We start from the raw sequence: 21230 nt of genomic DNA on the forward strand, positions 1-21230 counted from the left end.
ATTATTACTCTTATATTAAGATGTTTATAGAAGAGCACTCGACATGTTAATTGAAGCGTCATTTCACTTTACGAAAAACGAAAGATATCAGATATAAAGTTATACTTTGTACCGATCATCAAAAAAATTATATTAAAGTTTAACTTAGTAAATACCATTATTACTTAAAATACATTGTGACACGTATTTCGATTCATTCCGTATCATTTTTAAACACATTTTTTTAACCCCGTGAAAATGATGCGGAATGCAACGAAACACGTGTCACAATAGATTTCAAAATAAAGTGGTATTTACTAAGTAAAACTTAAATTAAAAATCGATATATTTTATTAGATAGACTGCCGAATCAATCAATCAATCAATTAATGAAAAAAAAATTTATTGATGAATGAATTATGACCAAAGCGCATATTAAAATAGTACACACATTGGTATATTACCAGTTAGTTTAGGATTAATTCACCCCTTTTCTGTCATAAGCTTAATAAAGCTCGAGTCATTAATCATGTTTAAAAAGCTTAGATTATTTATGGAACTTTTAGACAAGTAATTACTTATCCAGATTCACATAGGACGGGATACGATCATAGGGCTAAAAATCCGACTCATCAAAACCAGTTGTTATCACTGGCTAGGGAAAATAAATGAATTCTAAAGTACACATTAGGTACTTTAGTACCTAATGTGTACCTAGAAGGGGGAGTTAGACTATGAAGGAGCAAAATACAAAAATACAACTGAAAAAACTGTCATGACCATGTATAATGGTGATTTACGTCACAATGCATCATTGTTAAGGTTTATATATTAAGCGGTAGGTACTTTACGATTTCTGATTTCGTATACAACTACGAGTATATCCATCTCAGATATGAATATATTAAGTTGCATTCACTAGCCTTAAAATAAAATAAGGTGTAATAAAACTTTATTATTTTTTCCACATATTTTATTTGAAAAGTGACCAGAATTCGTCCTTACCGACATCATCATACTGATGATGTCGGTAAGGACGAAACTCGGCCACTGGTCAAATAAAATAAATGCGAAAAAAAAACATAGTTGCTGTTTTATTATATAAAATGCAATTCTCCCAAAAAATGTCAGTTTAAAAAACTTAAATTTATTTAACGTGGTCTTAGTAAATGATATTAGTAAATTAATGTTTAAATACGTCATAACCTTTTAAAACAATAAATGAGAATTTATTTAGAAAGTTTACAAAATTTCACGTGCAATGGGTCTTATTTTGCTGGCATAACACTTTCGTGAGTCATTATTTCATTATCATAATGCGATGGTTTCGAGAAACGGTCAACTCTGAACTACCCCTAATAACAATATTTAAAAGGCTTCGACAGCAGGGGGTACGGTAACGCATTAAACTGGAATTCATCAAATGGAACATGAACATTTCCTAAACTTGGGTTTACTAAACATGAGAAAAATAAATAAATAATGGGTATTCTTATTACCATGCCTAAAAAATATTTAATATTTAAAAAATATAATCGTATATATATTGTACGTAGGTAGGCACTTTTATATTGTGCAACGGCGGAGAAAGTGTCAACACTTTGTCTTTAACCCTAGACCACGGGACTTGTTTCAACATACCTTAATACGGGATGGTCGTAAAATTTACGACGGTAAAAAAAACATACAAATCAGCAAAAACGTTTACTGAAAATATTTTTAAAAATAAGCGCAGCAGGTTTTTTGAAAACTTTATATAAAGTACGAACATGAAATATCGGAAAAAAATAACAGAACAAAAAAAATCTTGAAAGCGGTCTGTTTTGGAGTTGAAATAATCGACGCGTATGTATGAGGAGATGCATGAATGTGGAAGAGATGAATAATGTTTGCAAAGACAGAGTTGTGTGGCGTTCTACTCTCTGCCTACCCCTGGTGAGAAGCGGCGTGATGGCGATAATTTTTTTTTTTTTTTTTTTAATATTTTTTATGGAATATAAGTTTCACTCTCTCGGCAACGGGTGTGCATTATAAAAGAAACGGTATGAAAAATAAGAAATGTTTGGTGTTTACCTTTGTAAAAATAAATAAAAAATTTAAGTTAGTTGGTAATTTTGTGTATCCGCGGGGAGTAAAGATTAAATAACAAAATAACCAAACAAAAAGCGTTAAAAATACCAAAACTCGGAAACCACAACAATATCCAATTACAGTACATTGTATCCTGCGGGCGAGAGCGACGTACGCAAGAAAATACTACATGCCTAATATTAAAAAAAAGAAGAAAAGTATCTTTCAGGATAATGAGATTCAAAGACGGCCAAAGAAGAATGGAGGGCGTTTGGTGTATATTATAAATTCAACGAACGAATGAAGCACGAAAGCCCATTCTTTTAGTAAAGATACAAGTATATTATACTCGGACGTAATTATAATTTAAGCTTGTTTAACCGTCATAGTATTCAACAGCTTAGGGCGTTGTTGATGTATGAAGATATAAAATTTGGGGTATTTAAAGATGGCTAGATTTCTTAATACGAAAATAAATTTGTTAATAAATTATTTTGGTAGTTTATCTATTGAGCTGTACTTTTTAAAAAATAAAAATAAAATGCGGAAAGTCCAACGTTCACACTATAAATACACACCTAGTGTTCAGGAAGTGCAGCCATTTAAAAGGTACAGGGTTCAATTCTTGGAATAAAGACGAATAATATGGGCTTCTCGTAAAAGCGAATTCCTGTTTCGTATTTTTTTAAGAAACACAATAGAATAACATTCCTGGCTTGGGGTTCAAAATATTTATTTTTCATTTCATTAATTGATTCAACACTCACTTTGTGGTAAAATCTATCCATTTCTTATTTAAGTTTTACTTAGTTAATACCACTATTTCTGTAATAAAATATCAACTTTGTAATTTTTTCCATATGAATTTTATTTGATCAGCAACCGGGTTCCGTCGTAACCGACATCATCAAACTGGGTCTTCACCATCACCAGTCATCACCGGTTATCACCAGTCTGATGATGTCGGTTACGACGAAACCCGGTTGCTGGTCAAATAAAATTCATGTGGAAAAAATTCTTCATCATTCTTCAAACCCTCATCCGCACCCGATGGTGCATAGGGCACTGCATCACAAAAAACGCAGTGTTATCTTGATCGTTAACACATGAAGGAAAGGTGATCAGCCCCCCACTTCAGGTATCAGTCCAGGGTAATATTGAGTAAATTGGAAAAAAATTACATAGTTGTTATTTTACTATATAAAATGCAGTTCCACCAAGAAATGTCAGTACAAAACTTAACCTACTATTTCTTATTATTATTATCATTATTCATTTTTATTTTAAAAGTTTATTCGTAAGAACAGAAAAAAAGGTACGAGCACGATTCAAGGAATTTTATTTCAAAACATCTCGGAAAGCGACGAGGAGTTTTAAAAAAATAATAAAAGTGACTTTACAATAAAAATAACTGAAGATTCTGTCTCAGTGAAGCCACGTACAAAAGACGTCCCTCATCTCGAAATAAACTAGAGGTTGAGTGATTGGAAAACTGTCGAGGCGACACCGAGAACGCGTTCTTCGACAGGTCACAAGTGGTTGTTTGTAGTGCTGGTGCAAGGTACAGTCGTAGACAACTTTGACAACTTCAACAACTTTGTTAGTAAAATAAGTTATAACAAAGTTGTTTGTTGTGCTGGTGTAAGGTACAGCGGTAGTCGGAGGGCTTTTAAAATAGACAAAGATAATCCGTTTTGTCCATTACTTCAGCATCCTGTCGACTCAAATATTTGGACGGGATTTGGAGAACTACATAGAGTAGAATTCCTCTAATCCATCACTTCTGGTACTGAAGGTATTTTGATAATCAGAAAATACGGATTTAGAGTAAAATAAACAATCTCTGAGTGTTTAAAAAATGACTGTAGTATTCTCACCATTGAAAACATTTTAGATATTTGACTGAATTAAGTGATTTAAAGTAAAATTAAAATTTTAATTGAAAATAGAGATACTATTTTAATTTCAATGAATAGGTCGGTAAGAACCGACATTAATTTTATTTTATTTTATTTTGGAAATGTAACGGAACAGTTACTTAAATACATTTACAATAACAAGTAACAAAAAACAGGTATTTGTAACATTCCATATATTATATATAAACATTGTCATCTATGTAAAGAAATGTATTTCTTTATTTTTTTATTTAAAGTGCGACAGAGTAAAACTAAAGTGACCATACGTCCCGTTTTGAACGGGACCGTCCCGTTTTTAGACAGCCTGTCCCAATATAATACAACATAATTTTTTCATATTTATATTATTTATTCCTATTATTTTCTTTATCAACATTGCTTTTCTTTCATGAATACATAAAAACTATGAAAAAATATGTGTTTTCTTGAATATACATACTATTACGTAAAAATTGGTAGATGTCCCGTTTTGAGGACAAAAATAAATGGTCAGTTTAAGTAAAACCAACATGACGTAATAACGTTAGTTCTGAGATAGACTTGATAAATTAAAATGTCGTTTCTCTGTTTTTTCTAAGCAACACAAGTATATTGAGTCTCATATTATGAAAGTATTTTTATTATTTTTAACTTGCAACAGTAACTTGAAAATAAAAATATTATAAATATGTGAATAAGTTCCTAAACACGAGGTTTACGAAAAGACATTGTTAAGTCGTATATAAAACTGTTCCCGTGAACATATTCACTTTGTTTCTTAGTTTTATATGCATATACTTGTTTATCACATGTAATTACACATTAAAGTACGAATCGCCTTATTGCATAGCAAACTGTTGACAAAAACAACGTGCGATCGTATTAAAGTATTCAAAAGTAGATGACGTATCTATTGAAAACAAATTTCAAGCGGAATAATTGATTACATTTTGTAATTGCACCTGTTTTCGATCTAACTCCACCCGCATTCACACAGAGTTCGTTGTATCATTCCGCCAACAAGTGTCCACAATGAATTCTTTGAAATTACCAGTGTAAAGGACCTCTGGTTTACATGGAATCGTTTAATTTATCTGGAAAAAGATCTACAATCTCAGTTCGCTCAGAGTGGATTGTACGAGTCGACTTGACCGTGAATAAATTAGATTATTTTTGGATTTTCCACTCGAAATGAGATCAAACTGAACCGTTTGGTAGTTGGAGTGATTAACAAAAGGCACTAAGGCCGCCAATACTAAAACAATTTAAAGCATTAAGGTTAAGATCTCAAACGTACAAATTCAGAACATGATGAAAACGATGGCACAATTGCATGAATTAGGCTACGAATCGCTTCCCCAACCAACGTATTCCTCACATCGCTCACTCCTTTCAAGAACGTCATAAATCAAAAATCGTTAATTTTCAGTTGTGCATGTTTTCGGAATGCTCAGGAAATGTACTATATCCCACCAAAAGAGGCATATTTTTAACTTAATATTTACCCACTACAGGACAAAAAGTGTTTTTTTTTTGCATTTTGAAGAAAAGTATTGTTTAATTATTTTTTTTAAATATATCAAATAATTTTCAAATGGAGGAAAAACCTTCAGGTTTTACCTAAAATAATATGTTACACAGTAAAAGTTTAATAAGTGACTTGATATTTATTTTTAATACATTCTATTATGTTTTTAAACTCTAAAAACGTTCTCCTGAAAGATCAATTGTTTTGATTTATGACGTTCTTGAAAGGAGTGAGCGACATATGCCCCCCAGTGACCTTTTTCTGTTTGCAGACCTCGAAAGAATGCTCGCAGGGAAGAAATTCAGATCTGATGAAGAGGTAATCGCTGAAACTGAGGCTTATTTTAAGGCTAAAGAGAAATCGTACTATAAAAATTGTTTAGAAAAAAATGGATGGCCACTATAATCGATGTATCGACCTCGAAGGCAAACTATATTGAATTAAAAAAATCGTTTTTCACCAAAAATATATTTCACTATGTTAGCCTACGAACTTTTCAGCCCAATTGTTATGTAACATATTTAGGTATCGATATTTCACTATGTTAGCCTACGAACTTTTCAGCCCAATTGTTACGTAACATATTTAGGTATCGTAGTCCAGGAAAAAAAAGCAGTATTTAAAAAAAAATATATAGGGGATATCACGACATAATCATGATGTTAGGCACTTATACTCATAACATACTAATTGTGAAATCTTCTCTTTAGAAGAGACAGGAAGTTGAGCGAAATGGGTGGAAAGTAAAATAGGAAAGGAGTTCCAAGTGGTTCCACGTATTCGTAAGTAGAAAGTAGTGGTTGTGAAATAACAGGAGCATAGATACAATCCGATTTTTAATTTAAGTTTTACTTGGTAAATACCACTTTTAAAACTACTAATTATTATCGAGTAAAACGTAAATTTAAAATGGATGGATTTCACTACAAAGTGCCGAATCAATTAATGAAAATACAATCTGATAAAATACAATGATGTCTAGATAAGACACGATGATTATTTCATTAAAAATTTAACTCTACTTCGATACTATTATTTATATTAAAATTATGTAGAATTAGATAATATCAAAGTATCTATTCATAACGGTGCCAGTAGAAAAACGTTTCCATTTTGGCAACAAGCCAACACTAGAGCCCTTGATGAAAGATGAATTTGAAAAGCGAAATAATTAAGTAAAAAAATAAATTAAAAAAATATGTAACGCATATGATAATAAATATACATACATACATAAATAAACAAAAGAAAAAAAATACTACTGGTTAAATAAACGAATCGCTAATTAGAGTTTTGGAATTGTTAATTTGAATATTGAAAATACGGTTATTATTATTTTTATTATTGATTCCAAATTTGAAATTACTGACAACATTTTTGGAATTACTGATTCAAATTTAAAATTGCTGATTTAAATTTGGAATACAATACACTCAATTTGAATATCAATGCCATGGGGGATATTTTAATAAATAACACAATGACCCCACATAAGGGAAGCGGTTAAAACATATTAAAAATTATGACACAGCGTGATAGTTCCCGTGGGGTTGGAAGGGTGATATTTCACCGAACTATGAAGTGTCGTAATCCAGAGTTCTTTATGAGGGTTACTGCTTGTTACAAACGGGTTTCGAAAACCCCACTCGGTGTAAAAACGGTTATGTAGGTACTCTTGAAAATCTTTATGGTTTGTTTGAAGTGATTTTTGTTGCATTATTTTTACAAATTCTCCTGAGCATAATGCGATGACTTAAATTTTTTAAAGTAATTTAACTAATTGAGGGAAAGAAATCATAAGAAGAATATAATTAATTACTTACTTAAAACGTAAACTTACTTAAAACAATAAACATATTACATATTTAAATAAATCAGGATATTTTTTTTTCAAATAAAAAAATTAAATAATATGAATTTGATAGAATTTTTCATCTTAGTTAAAACTAAGGGATTGATTGATTTTTTGAGGCTTTTTTCAAACAAATTGATAAAATAGATACATTTTTGGTACAATATTGAAAAAAAAAATGTTTGAATAATATTCTATTTTTATTATATAACGCATTCAATTTCACACTACATTCGTGACACTAAGCGGGTTATTATTAAAAATGGAATCAAATTGTAGTAAAGTAGGCTCGAAACCAAAAACTATAATACAAATATAAATATAAGAATATGAAAATTATATTATTTAATAGTACTCATGTATTGAATAATATCATACTATTCGAAATTTGCACCACTTTTTTGTAAACGAAGAATAAGAGTTTTCAATGAGAAATCAGGCGTTACTTTTTTTAGAAAGTGCATAATTACAAGTATCTAATATACAAAATTATGACATATGCAATAAAATACAGGTATGTTAATATACATTTTTTTTTTAAATTTTGAGTAATTTTTGTAACGAAATAATAATATTTTTTAATTCCACAACCTGCAGCATATAGCCAGTGTATGGGGCGTGGGGATCATTTGAAAACATTTTAAGGTTAAGTTTTTTGACTTACCCGCCAACGTAAATCGGTCCATATAATTTATAAGATTTATGAAGCATAGGATGGCCACTGTAGTAATTTTTCTCCATTTTGCATGTCTTTCCGGTTCAATTTCTCCTGAATTACTCGGAATTAACGCAGTGTCAGATTCATTGTCACTATTATTCGATAATTGTTGGTTATTATGAGATATGCCCGTTTCCATTTTATAATAAAATTTTGAATAAATGACACTCGCGTATCATTTACTATTTGACACTTGAGAATTTTTAGTTTTTCACTTGTTTTATTTTAAATTTCGAATAAATTTTAAATACAATGCTGCGGCAACGGACCACGGAACGCCTACCGGCAACTAGATGACACGAACTCCAAATCGGATATTAGTACGTAAAATGCAAGTAAAGCGGGTGTTCATCGAACGCGACTTGACGTTCGCTTCCACTCACTTGCTCACTTCACTGAAAAAACGATCCTACAAATTTAACTTCCAACGCAGCGTTCCGTAACCCCCCCGCCGATATAAACTCGAGTCAACTCTATCGAAGACCGCATGCGCTAGATATAATAATTTTAGTTAGCATTTTGGTCAATAGCGCGGACGTGGCGTCCACGCGTCAATGCGTCGGTGTTGGGATTACCCATATGAAAAAGTTAATTTTTTAAATTTTTTAGGGACTTAGATTTAGATAAATAATATTTCAATAAAAAAAACAATTCAATGATTATTTTGTACGTCGTGAACGGTGTTCACAGTTGTACAATACCCATTCATATTATGTTTAAACATAGTAAAGGATCCGAAAGTATCTTAATATTTTTTTAAATAAGTTATGTCCGTTATGTTATTTACACCATACTTTCTCTAAATATACCCAAAAGTTAAAAGTTAAAGTTATTGTTAGTGTCAAAACATTGGTTCATTTGAATATTTTAGCTTTCCGCTTCTTCTCGCCAACGCGTAAGAACAAGGTTGCCAACAGGCAAAAATTACACAAATTAAACTATGTACGTGCTAAAAGTGTGATAAAGGAATAAAATTTAATATTTTTTATTCTACCTAAATAATTCAGTCCGCCTCCGTAGTGTAATGGTCAGCACGCTCGGCTACCGTTCTGGAGGTTCCGGGTTCGATTCCCAGGGGGGTTCAAATAAATATAAGTGATTTTTTCACTGTAATATTTATTCAATATTACCCTGGACTAGTGCCTGAAGCGGAGGGCTGATCACCTTTCCTTCGTGTGTAAACGATCAAGATAACACTGTGTTCATATGAAGCAGTGCCCTATGCACCATTGGGGTGCGGATGAGGGTTTTATTATTATTAAATAATTACATATTTTAATTTATTGATTTTATTTTGCTTTTCTTTTAATGTTGGAAACAAATGGCACTTTAGAGCTGCCATGATTTTGTAATTTTGTAGTTTTAATGCTGCAGAATCACTTCGACAGTGGCATTTCTAGACTGACAGCGTACAATATTGTATATAGCTGTCATTTTTTTCATTTAAATTTTACTTGACTGAAATCATATCAAAGTATAAATTTAAGTTTTTACCTGAAATGTGTCCTTATTGAAAACGATGACCCAAAAAACGAAATAAAGTGCGAAATAGAGTCCCATCGTGTTGTTTATACATAAAACGAGAGATATGTATATTATGTAACCATAGCTTCAATCTGAAACTTCGGCAAATAGTGGACCCTCAAAATTAGCATTTTGAACCAATTAAAGGCATTCGAATTGTGGCTATATCGTAAAACGCTACGCATTCCATGGACCGATATGGTCAGTAACGCAAATGTGCTCCAAAGAGCAAGAGCAAGGAGACGATTTCTGATTGATATCAAGATCCGGAAGGTATGCTGTCTGGGACATGAGCTTAGAGGAGAAAAGAACGAGCTGTTGCACATAATCATAAAATACAAAATAAAGGGTTGACGAGGTGTGGGCAGAAGACAAATCTCCTGGCTCCGGAATATTCGAGATTGGACGGGGATCAGGACCGTCGAGGCGCTGTTTAGAGCTGCCCAAGACAAAAACAATTATTTTTAAATGATAGCCGATGTCAGGGGGACCTGACATGAAACGTACATAAGTAAGGCTCGTCTATATTATTGTCTATGATTCAACAAACGTCAAATTTCAAAACTTATTGTCTATGATTCGAATTATTTCTTATTGACGTCAACGGAGGGTTTTTTGGTTCGAGTCCCGATTATTGAAAAATTGCCGGTAAGTGTCGTATTTATTGTAAATCAGTAACTATAAAAAAGTATTACTTGAAAAATATTTTATATCGCTAATTTTTGTGATTCTTTCAAGTAAATCGATCTTAATAATTTTTAATGATACGGTATTATTTTGATAGCCCTTTTAAGTTTATCGTTGGTGAAGAACTGGATTGTATACAAAAATATATATGGATGATATTTTTTATCTCATGCGTTAAATCTCATTGTTTTTTTCAGGTAAAATATTCTAAAATGCGTAACAAAATATATTTGTTTGCGATATTATGCTGTTCCTTTGTAGTTTTGAGTGGCAAAAAATTTGAGGAAGAAAAAAAGCCAGATTGGGCCAAAAAAGATATCCGTGACTACACAGACGCCGACTTAGAAAGGTAATTATATTCTTTGGTTATCAACCTATTTGGTGGCTCAAATGGAGAGCTCTGAACGCTCCTGCCACATTCCCGGGTCCGGTAAAAAAACTCTTTGCTTCAGGAAATTCAATGCCAACAAAAACAAAAGAGCTGCATTTTTTTTTACAATTAGTAGATTTATGAATAAATGTATCTTTGGTCTTTATTTATTTTTTAACACGTTGACTGCCACGTCAATTTTCAGAATTCCGGTCCAAAAAGCCAATTTCATTTAATCATATCATATGTTTGGAAAATATTTTTTTCTAGGCTTCTAGACCAGTGGGAGGAAGACGAGGAGCCACTCCCCGAGGATGAGTTGCCGGAGCACCTCCGCAAGCAGCCGGCCATAGACATGTCCTCTCTGGACATGAACGACCCCGAGGGCCTCCTGCAGGCCACCAAGAAGGGCAAGACCCTGATGACCTTTGTCTCGGTGGCCAATAGCCCCTCGCGCGAGCGCACCGAGACCATCACCAAGCTCTGGCAGACTAGTTTGTGGAACAGCCACATTCAGGCTGAGAGGTAGCTAACCAAATTAACCCTTTTGTTTTTACCAAAATTTGATATATCGACTTTACGTCTTCAGTGTTATGCATACGGCATAAAAAATGCTTTAGTTAAATTCTTCTTCTTCTTTCTGTGTCACTTCTAATGAAGATCGGCGATCTGATGATCCCGATGATCCTGATGGCTAACTTCAATTTTGATGCTGCAGCTCGGAACAGAGATTTGTCGTAGGTTTTTTAGCCATGATGTCCTTCGGCGTCCTTGAGTTCTTCGCCCCTCAATCTTTCCTTGTATGATTAGGTGGAGAAGACGATATTTTTCATTTCTCATGACGTGTCCGAAGTACATCAGCTTTCTCTGCTTGATGGTTGGTAGGAGTTCCTTATTGGTATTCATTTAGTTAAATAAAATCCATATTTTCGTAACGCCGAAGATTAAAAAATGGCACAGAGTTTTTATTAATTATCGAACACATTTTGCTTTTCAATTATTTACGTTTAAATCTTGGTTTATCTGGCATAATAACTAACGGGTTAATCAAAGGGTTCAAGAGTGTTTGGGGCAATAGTAACTTTCTAAATTAACCACTTGATTCTCATGGTCTTTTCACAAAAATAGAACTTAAAATATCAGGTTATTTTATTTTTTTAATAAAACAGTTTACATAATTTAAAAGCTGTTCAGTTAAAAAAAAAAACAAAACAGAAGCAAAAAAAAATGTTGAAAAATTTAATCTAAAATAAAAAAAATATAACAAGTCTCAACAATTTTTAATTGAACATCACAGGACTTTTGATAAAGTTAAATTTCTGTTATTGGACGCCAAATATAATGGTGGATAACACTCGTATTATCTAAAATTTATGTGAGTTTTACCGTTTATTTATAGGTACTTGATTGATGACGACAGAGCCATATTCATGTTCAAGGATGGCTCCCAGGCTTGGAGTGCCAAGGACTTCCTCATAGAGCAGGAGGAATGCAAAGAAGTAACAATAGAGAGCAAGAGTTATCCGGGAAAGTATCCCGACAAGAAGAATCCCGCGCTTGATACTAAAGAAGAACTTTAAGAATTAAATGTCATGAAATACTATGTTCTTTCAACATTCACTCCAAAGTACTGATTTATTTTTTAGGTTCATTGCATTTGTTATAAGTTATGTATTTTATTTGCATTCTGCGTAAATATAAAAAAAGAGACTCATATTTCAATTCCAACAGCTTTGAGCAATTTGAAAAGGAACATTAATCGTTGCTGACAGATTTTATATAATATGCAGGTAAATTTAAAAAGACCAAAAATGATATATTCCTTCATTCCGTGTATGAAAGTGTGTTGATACATCTATATTTGTATATATAAGACGCTACGGACTGTAAGATGCATCGTAATTTTTAAGAATTTTATTTTTTTCCTTTTTATTATTAAATTGCAAAGCCAGACTAACAAAAACATTAGTTTATAAAACCAAACTGACCTCTAAAATCCCCAAAAATTGCCTCTGTTTGGTTCAGAAAACATTGCATTACACAATTGTAGTGTGTTTTTATAATTATGTGTGTGCTACAAATGTATGTGTGGTGTATGGTAGACTAAATTTTTCATTGTATGATTCCCATCACTACAATGTTACCAGATAAGGGTAGGTTTCTCGCAGCATTGAATATATGGCCATTTTTAAGACTAGCAATTTGAAATTAAACACTGGAAATTTTTATATTTTTTGAGTTTAAGACATACCTAAATTTTGAAGGCATTTTTTTGAAGAAAAAAGTGTATTTCATAGTCTGTAAAATATGTGGGTGAAAACTGTTTTTGTAATTTTTTTTTATTAATTTATAAATAATAAATTTGCTCTTGTACAATATTTTGAGATCTCAAGGTACTATGTAACACGCAAACATTATAAAATAAAAGCTTTAAGTACCTACCTACATATTAAAAAATCTTTAGTTGCGAATGATATTTCTCCAAATATGGATTTTTTTTATTATATATTATGACTATATATATTATGACTTGTCCGCCTCCGTAGTGTAATGGTCAGCACGCTCGACTACCGTTCTGGAGGTCCCGGGTTCGATTCCCAAGGGGGGTAAAATAAATATAAGTGATTTTTTCACTGTAATATGTGGACTGGTACCTGAAGCGGAGGGCTGATCACCTTTCCTTCATGTGTAAACGATCAAGATAACACTGCGTTAATATGACACAGTGCCCTATGCACCATTGTGGTGCGGATAAGGGTTTTATTATTATTATTATTATTATTATGACTATCGTGTATGATGTTCATTAGCAATTGTTCAAAGAATTACCTGACGCTCGTAACTCTTAAAATTCTCATTATTTGATGCTAGTTACTTTTTATGTTTTCCAACAATAAGGTTCTTATTTCTTTAGCCAAGTATACAAGTTCCAAAATATTATTTTGTTTATCGGTTGTGTTTATTCTAAGTTTATTCATTTCATTGCTTGCTGAAATGATAAAAATGCAAGTTAAAAACATTACTTGTACATGTAGTATGTATGTATTATGTACTTACGTTACATATTTGACTACTCTTTCTCAAAATTTTTATTTTATTTAATATTTTTTGTGGTATCCTCAACTTGTCTTTCTCAACCAATAAATTTCTCTTGGACCTGATCATTAAAATGCCAAATTTTGAATTGAATATTAAATACATAATTTGATTTTGTCAAAGCTGTTTCCCATTTAAGTTGTTGTGGACGTTGAATATTAAAATAAAACACTCGCATAGGATCACTTTTGAGTTTATTAATGTAAACATTACTTTGAAAAATACAGATGCTCTCATCTATAGGTGAAAATACAAACAGTTATTTGTATTTTATTTCACCTGGTGATGAGAATTCTGTGGTTCTTGAAAATTTATATTAATAAACTCAAAAGTGGTCTTATACAAATGTTTTATTTTATATATTTACATCACATTATCCTAAAAAGTTAATGCCAAATCTATTTTTTTTCTTTTTTTTTCTTTTATATGTTCTGTAGGATGTGGTAATTCGGTGACTTCACCTAAAAAATTCAGGACATTCAAAAAGTTTTTAAGATCATTCTTGCAATTTTATTATGTCCAATCGTTTCAATTTAAGCCAGTGATGATGTAATTTTCCTTCTTTTTATTTTCTTATGGCTCATAGGCTACCAAGGATAAGACCAGCTTTTCTCGTTTGTTGATGAGCACCTTATCTATGTATGAGGGTATCGCCAAGAAGACTTTAGTTCTCAGATGAGGTATTTGGTATGCAAAGGCCAAAACTGTCTTTACAAATTGAATGAAATATATTTATTACTTTGGTGTTTAATTTGATACGTTTGAAATTAAAAAAGAAGTCTTTATACTTAAGAAATGAAATATGAGATTTCTTAATATATGTAACTAATAATATATTTTTCTTAAAAATAATATATATTTTTTATATTATATCATATCTTACAGTTACATCATACACATTCCTCCTGTAGATTTAATATACAGAGTATGTATATACCATGACTTAATGAAATATTTTTTTGCAATGAAACATTTAAATAAACGATTAAATTAAACCCAAGTTTTAAACAAACTGCACCATTTTTTTTTTGCAATTGGATATATATTTTAATTTCATTATATTCTTGCTGCTTGACGATTATCTGACTATGGATCAAACATGAGATTGATAATTTATGTATTTTTAACTTCTTTCATTTTCATTCAAACTCTTATCCGCACCCCAATGGTGCATAGGGCACAGCATTATACAAACACAGTGTTATCATGATCGTTAACACACGAAGGAAAGGTGATCAGCCCTCCGCTTCAGTTACCAGTCCAGGGTAATATTGAATAAATATTAGAGTGAAAAAATCACTTATATTTATTTGACCCCCCCCTGGGAATCGAACCCGGGACCTCCAGAACAGTAGCCGAGCGTGCTGACCATTACACTACAGAGGCGGACAATGTCTCTCTGTCTGTCTCTGAATAAACAAGAAAAATATAACTGATAATAAATAGTGTCAAATTTCTAATTTTATTACAATAAAACAATTTTTTACATCGAAAACAGTTTATTTATTAAATACATAAATAAATACTTTATTAATTAATAATTATTAGCAGATGTGACTAGCAATATTATACATTGGTACGTTGTTTAATCATTTGGTTATAATGACAAGTATTTAAAAATCAAATTAATCTAATTGATTTAATGGTTATAAATATAAATAATGTAGACACGAAATTGATTATACTTTATTATCTAGGATATGACAAGTCCTTGTACATATGGAAATAGTTTAACAGCCTAAACAGAGAAAATATTATAATATTCGTAAATCTAATGAATTGATTACAGTTATTCTAGTACATACTCATTTATATGTACACATTAGGGTATCAGCAAATTTATTAGAAACTTTGTTACCGTGATTAATAAAGAAAACTTAAAATCAATACCTAAAAAAATAATCTTACCTCATATGTGAATGTTATTACCGATATCACCATTGAGATGTTAATATCAAACGAAAATCGATACAAAACAACAACATATACGAAAACACAGTCACAGCACAACAAATATATTTTTTTATTATCACATAGCAATAAAAATATGTTTGAAATATAGCACAGTCAGATTATATTACAGGTTTATAACATTTCTTTTAATGATTGGTCACTTCATTCCATTAATTTCGCTACAAATTGAGGTCTTATGTACTATTGTGGGTCATTACTTTATACATTCAACAATTTCTCCTATAATATTCAAGAGATAAAGATTATCATATTTTTTGGTACATGTCTAAAAGTAAACATTTCAAAGTATATTAAATAAATATCAATTGGAATGATTCACAATTTTTTATTTATCATACACATGATTTTCACCCTAAGGAAATCCACGCAGTGCCTTGATTGTTACTTGCATGAAGGCGAGGGGATCAGTTCTGCGCTTCTTGTGCCAGTCTAGGATAATATTAAATAAATATGAGAGTGCAAATCACCCATATTTGTTTTAATTTCCCCTGAGAATTGAAACCGGGACCTCCAGCTAAACGCGCTTACCGCTACGCTATGGAGGTGGAGTACAACAAATATCGGACTTTAACGGATTCGGCAAATGCATAGTATCTATTATTTTTATGCAAAGGGAAGATGAAAGTTTGAGCATTCCAGGGTTTGCGGCCTGGCAATGGCAACCTTAAGTCAGTATCAACAGTCCGGCTTCTCCTGAGGAGTTTTACGTGGTTTCCTCCCAGCAATGAGCAAATGCTGAGAAGTTCCTGATTGGCCCACACTAGATTACCCCTGCAACAAATCTTGGTCACAACTGTCGTCAAGAAAAGGCGATTCAGTTGGCTTGGCCACGTACTCCGCATGCTTCCCGAGAGCCGCCATCAAGCATGCTTCTTTTACAAGGCATCATGCCGCCCAGGACGACCACTGCTGACAATTCGTCGGCAGTTCTCGTCAGAACTGTAGGACGTAGACCTGACTTGGGAGGATAAATGCAACTCGCATCTAAAAAAAAACACTTTAGTTCGTATAAAAATAAAAGATGCTTTGTTTCCGTTGAGACGCCTATAATATGTATCCCGGTATGATTCAATTTATGCTGGTAATGTTGACGCAGCTTCAATATCGCCGATGCTTTTGACTCTTCGGTGTTTCTTCTGCTTGTGGGTATTATCCACCTCTTCTTGAATGGGCAATGGAGAACTTACTCTGTGCGAGTTAACGCTACGTTGCGAGTATGTTCTATGTGAAACGCTTTCCAGTTCCGATATATCGAAGCAGTGTGACCCGTTGCTGTAAATATTGCTGTTGATGCTTTGCTGGGAGCTGACTCTGTATGAGAGCGGAGGCTGGTTGCAGGTGAGGGGTGAGTCGTATATGGATTGGGGGGACTCGTAGGTGGAGTCGTAGTCCAGGGAAGAGTATGGAGGGTGACCTCCCGAGGATTGGCCGATGCTGACGTAGGATCGGGTGCGCGGCGGTGAGGGCCGGCTCCAGCGGCTCGACATGACACTGGAACTCTCACTCGAACTCGAGGGAGAGGTCTTATCCTGTTTGGACTTGAGCCCGAAGGCTCGAGTTATGGAACCCTGTAAACAAAAAGGATGAAGTAGAATATGGACCAATCATCATGAGATTGATAATATTTGTATTTTTAACTACTTTCATTTTCATTCAAACCCTTATCAGCACCCCAATGGTGCATAGGGCACTGCATCATACAAACGCAGTGTTATCTTGATCGTTAACACAAGAAGGAAATGTGATCAGCCCTTCGCTTCAAGTACCAGTCCAGGGTAATATCTAATAAATATTAGAGTGAAAAAAATCACTTATATTTATTCGACCCCCCTGGGAATCAAACCCGGGACCTCCAGAACGGTAGCCGAGCGTGCTGACCATTATGCTACGGAGGTTTTTTTTTTAACTACAATCGCCTCATAAATTATTTTACTGTTCTTTCTACACTTATTCAAATCACATAATTCAATCATCTCAACACACCTTTCTTAATTTTATGAACTGTGTAGAAGAATCTATTACACCTATGGAACAGGCTAAATGGAATATCTTTAAAATTGACACTGAAAACGCCATACAATCCAAGTAAAAAAGCATTAGGTTTGAAGGAAAAAAAATACTGTCTACCTTAATATTCTTAGCTGTCATGTCACCCATTTCAAGTTTGGCCAGCGACTTCCAGTGGCTGCGCTGTGGGGGCACTCCAAATGGAGCCCCGTTAGAGGGCGGCGGGGGTGGGGGCCCGAGAGGGGGCGGAGGCCTGTTCCGCCGGCTCGGTAGGGCTCCGAGGGACATCCTAACACAGAAAAAATATTAATACCCGGATATATTATTTGGATAAACATATACAGTGCAAGACCAAAGCGTCATGCAAACATCGAGATATTTGAAATACCTAAGAGATCTGTCCAAAAACAATCTGCCACTAATGGAAGTAAAATAATAAAAGTACTTAATTATAAATTCAACTAAATTGGGAATAGTTTTGCATTAATGCACCAAGGGATAAATGTACATAAGATTTTCATTAATTGACTCTGCAGTCACTTTCTTGTAATAGCTATCCATTTTTAATTTAAGTTTTACTTAGTAAATACCACTATTTTAAAAAATCTATGGTGACATTTGTTTCGAGGCATTTTGCAATATTGTTGATGTTTGAAAGTTATGCGGAATACATCGAAACACATGTCACATTAGAGTTTTTTAAATGATGGTGTTTACCAAGTAAAATTAAAATTAAAAATACATAAAAAATATCAACATCTGTTATCCCAAGTAATTTTCCGCTGCTGGTCAATGCTGCCATTAATTTCTTAACACATTGTTTCCGATGTGCACATATTTGTACGTTTAGGAAAACTAAAGCGTTAATCACTACTCTACAGAGACAGCCAAATTTGGTCTGTGTATGAATTTTCAATTCGAATTTATCCATCTTCTTAGTTTAGTGAGTTTGGCTACAGTGCCTAATGTTCCAGGTTCGATTCCCAGGAAGATCAATATAATCATATATTTGATTATCTCACTAGGGCTGGGATTCCATATGAAAGTTACCAATTTAACTACTCGGTGTAGATAAGATCAACATAACTTCTAGTCTTTAATTTATGAATGAATTTGGCATTTTAAACATTATATATTATATTATATTAAATTAAAATGTTAACTACCGTATGAAATCTCAGGTCTAGACTTAGTATCTGAAGCAAAGGACTGATAGAAGTGGTTAGCGCATTTGACTACCGTGCTGGATATCCTGGGTTCGATTCCCGGGGATAAAAATAAAAATAAGATATTTTTAAATAGGAATTAATTAATATCACTTCAGCTCAGGTCTTATTTCTTTGACTTCATGTGATTCTCGATCAAGCGTCGATACGATCCGGTGCTTTTTGTGCTATTGTGTGTGGATAAGGGTTAGAAGGATATACGAATTATCATGAAATGTTTTAAATACACTGTTTTTATGTTCGAGTAATTGTTTTAATATGTGGAAAATACATTGATTTGCTTTAGTATTTGATTTATCAAATACTGTAAAACGAACAACAAATGGCTCTCCATATTGAATTGTGATATTACGCATTCCACACAAAACATCCAGAGATTATTTACTACATAGTATATTGTATGGTTACAAAATCTAAAGCCGTCTGATCGATGATCATGTACATTATTTACATAATTGTTATTAATAGATTTATATTATCCACTGACACTTCGTGATGGAATTGCATTTTTAATTTATTATTAGATTAAAACCAATATTTTTAGCTTTTCCACTTTTTTATTTGACCAGCGACCGGGTTTCGTCGTTACCGACATCATCAGACTGGTCATGTCGGTAACGACGAAACCCGGTCGCTGGTCAAATAAAAAAGTGGAAAAGCTAAAAATATTGGTTTTAATCTAATAATAAATTATAATTGTTATTGTATATACATGATACAACTATTTCTAAAGTTTGAAATTAATCAGATACAAATAAAGCTTTTATAATGTTAGAAAATTCTACTGTTTATATTCAGCCAAAGTTCTGATTATTTTAATGAATTTTACTTGGTATGTTGAATTAATCCCTTGGTGATTACATTGCAGAACGTATTCCAAATTTTGTGTCTACACAAATAATATAGTCTACTCATTATTCCGAGAAGAAACATATATTAAAAGAGGAACGTAAGCAATTACGCAAAAGTAATTGTCATAGAAAATAAACAATTTTATTCTAGTTCTCGTATATTTTGAATTTTTGAGTAAACTTGATATTTCGGTACACACAGAAGTTTAACATTCAAGCATTAAAATTGAATTCCAAATATCTTGTTGGTTGTAATGTGAGTTTATATTAATTTTATGGAGTCTTTAATAGTGTTCATTTTCAGTTTGTAAACCTTTTTAATAAGTCGACTGTAGACATACGAGTGTGTAATTATCGTGAAATTATGTGTATGTTAATTTTGACAAAACTACAGAGTTTTGTTTCCTCTGAATTTGAAATAAAATAATTATTTATGAAATGGTCCATACTAAGAGTACTTTATTTTATGTATTGTGTAAAATTTACATGTCGTTTTCTTAAAAATAATGAATAATTAATACTTAAATCATAATGTCACATCTATCCAGTACCAAGAATACAACGAAATTTAACAATTATTTTATATTTATCTACTTTTCTTTATTTAGGTAAAAAAAACACATTGATAAAATTAGAATGATTTTATCAAAATAGATCATTGATAAAATCATTATAATTTTTTCAACATATGAAGATTATAAAGCGAAAATATTTTAATATTATTTAAAAAAATAAATGGATGTTTATCTATAGAACGAGTTAAATTAGTTTTTTTTTTAATATTCACTATTTTAAGGACTAAATTTGTGATTTCTTAAACTAATATAATGTCCTTTAAACTCAAAAGCTGTTTTCTTCGGAACTGGTCTGCATTATAATTAAGTTATTATAGTTATACTTAACTATATTAATTATAGTTAAGTCATTTTTAACAATGTTTTTCACATTATTTTCTAGCGTAAAAGTCACCGTTAGCAATAATTTCTTATATTTCACCATACAAAATTTATTAATAATTTCGATGAAGCAGAGCTTATGCATATAATAAAAAGGGCTTTATTTTCTATCGGTTACTGTTAAAATAAAACTTGTTCTTTACTTTTCAATACCTCTTTTTTTTCAAAACCATATATTTATTTCGAAGAAAAACTTCGATACTAAAACGGTGTTGTAAGCAAAAAATTAAATTGCTTTAAATGTTACCTGGGTATAAAGAAAATTAAGTTGCGGGCTATGGATAATCTATCCTTAAGATTTAATATAGTAAACATCTCGTTACGTACTCGGTTCTGGACAAAGAATGACAATACATTATGTAGTTTACTTTAGTGTATATCGCTCACTCCTTTCAACAACGTTATACATAAAAAAACTTGATTTTTCAGAGGACCGTTTTTAAAGTTTTAAAATACAATGAAATGTATTAAAAATAAATATCAAGCCACTCATT

General features: G+C 32.2%; 3 protein-coding genes across 10 annotated transcripts in view; 1 reads left to right on the plus strand and 2 right to left on the minus strand.

Annotated features, from left to right (window-relative positions):
* spin (lysolipid transporter protein spinster) overlaps positions 1 to 8514 on the minus strand; it is a 55616-nt gene extending 47102 nt beyond the window's left edge. For all 6 annotated transcript variants that reach the window (XM_088262893.1, XM_088262891.1, XM_088262892.1 and 3 more), the window contains exon 1: positions 7992 to 8514. In XM_088262893.1, the coding sequence (XP_088119019.1) occupies positions 7992 to 8184 (193 nt within the window). In that variant the 5' untranslated portion in view covers positions 8185 to 8514. The remainder of the gene's footprint in view (positions 1 to 7991) is intronic.
* Positions 8515 to 10138: 1624 nt separating this feature from the next.
* boca (LDLR chaperone boca) lies at positions 10139 to 12589 on the plus strand. Its single transcript, XM_088262846.1, has 4 exons — positions 10139 to 10217; positions 10454 to 10605; positions 10897 to 11151; positions 12026 to 12589. Exons 2-4 carry the CDS (start codon positions 10469 to 10471, stop codon positions 12204 to 12206), a joined length of 573 nt encoding a protein of 190 aa, XP_088118972.1. The 5' UTR covers positions 10139 to 10217; positions 10454 to 10468; the 3' UTR covers positions 12207 to 12589.
* A 1365-nt stretch (positions 12590 to 13954) lies between these two features.
* The window catches only part of Liprin-gamma (liprin protein kazrin), a 320428-nt gene continuing 313152 nt past the window's right edge, over positions 13955 to 21230 (minus strand). For all 3 annotated transcript variants that reach the window (XM_088262843.1, XM_088262844.1, XM_088262842.1), the window contains 2 exons: positions 17824 to 17992; positions 13955 to 17264 (listed from right to left, as the gene is read on the minus strand). In XM_088262843.1, the coding sequence (XP_088118969.1) occupies positions 16770 to 17264; positions 17824 to 17992 (664 nt within the window). In that variant the 3' untranslated portion in view covers positions 13955 to 16769. The remainder of the gene's footprint in view (positions 17265 to 17823; positions 17993 to 21230) is intronic.

The sequence above is a fragment of the Brachycentrus maculatus genome, unplaced genomic scaffold (genome assembly GCF_059751285.1).
Source record: "Brachycentrus maculatus isolate JH-2025_06_01 unplaced genomic scaffold, ASM5975128v1 h1tg000190l, whole genome shotgun sequence".
Taxonomy (NCBI): Eukaryota; Metazoa; Arthropoda; class Insecta; order Trichoptera; family Brachycentridae; genus Brachycentrus; species Brachycentrus maculatus.

What these genes read in the sequence shown, in the direction of transcription:
- boca (XM_088262846.1), top strand. Translation starts at nt 10,469, where the DNA reads ATGCGTAACAAAATATATTTGTTTGCGATATTATGCTGTTCCTTTGTA. An exon ending in ACAGACGCCGACTTAGAAAG is followed by an intron (nt 10,606 to 10,896) that starts GTAATTATATTC and finishes ATTTTTTTCTAG; the next exon opens with GCTTCTAGACCAGTGGGAGG. An exon ending in AGCCACATTCAGGCTGAGAG is followed by an intron (nt 11,152 to 12,025) that starts GTAGCTAACCAA and finishes GTTTATTTATAG; the next exon opens with GTACTTGATTGATGACGACA.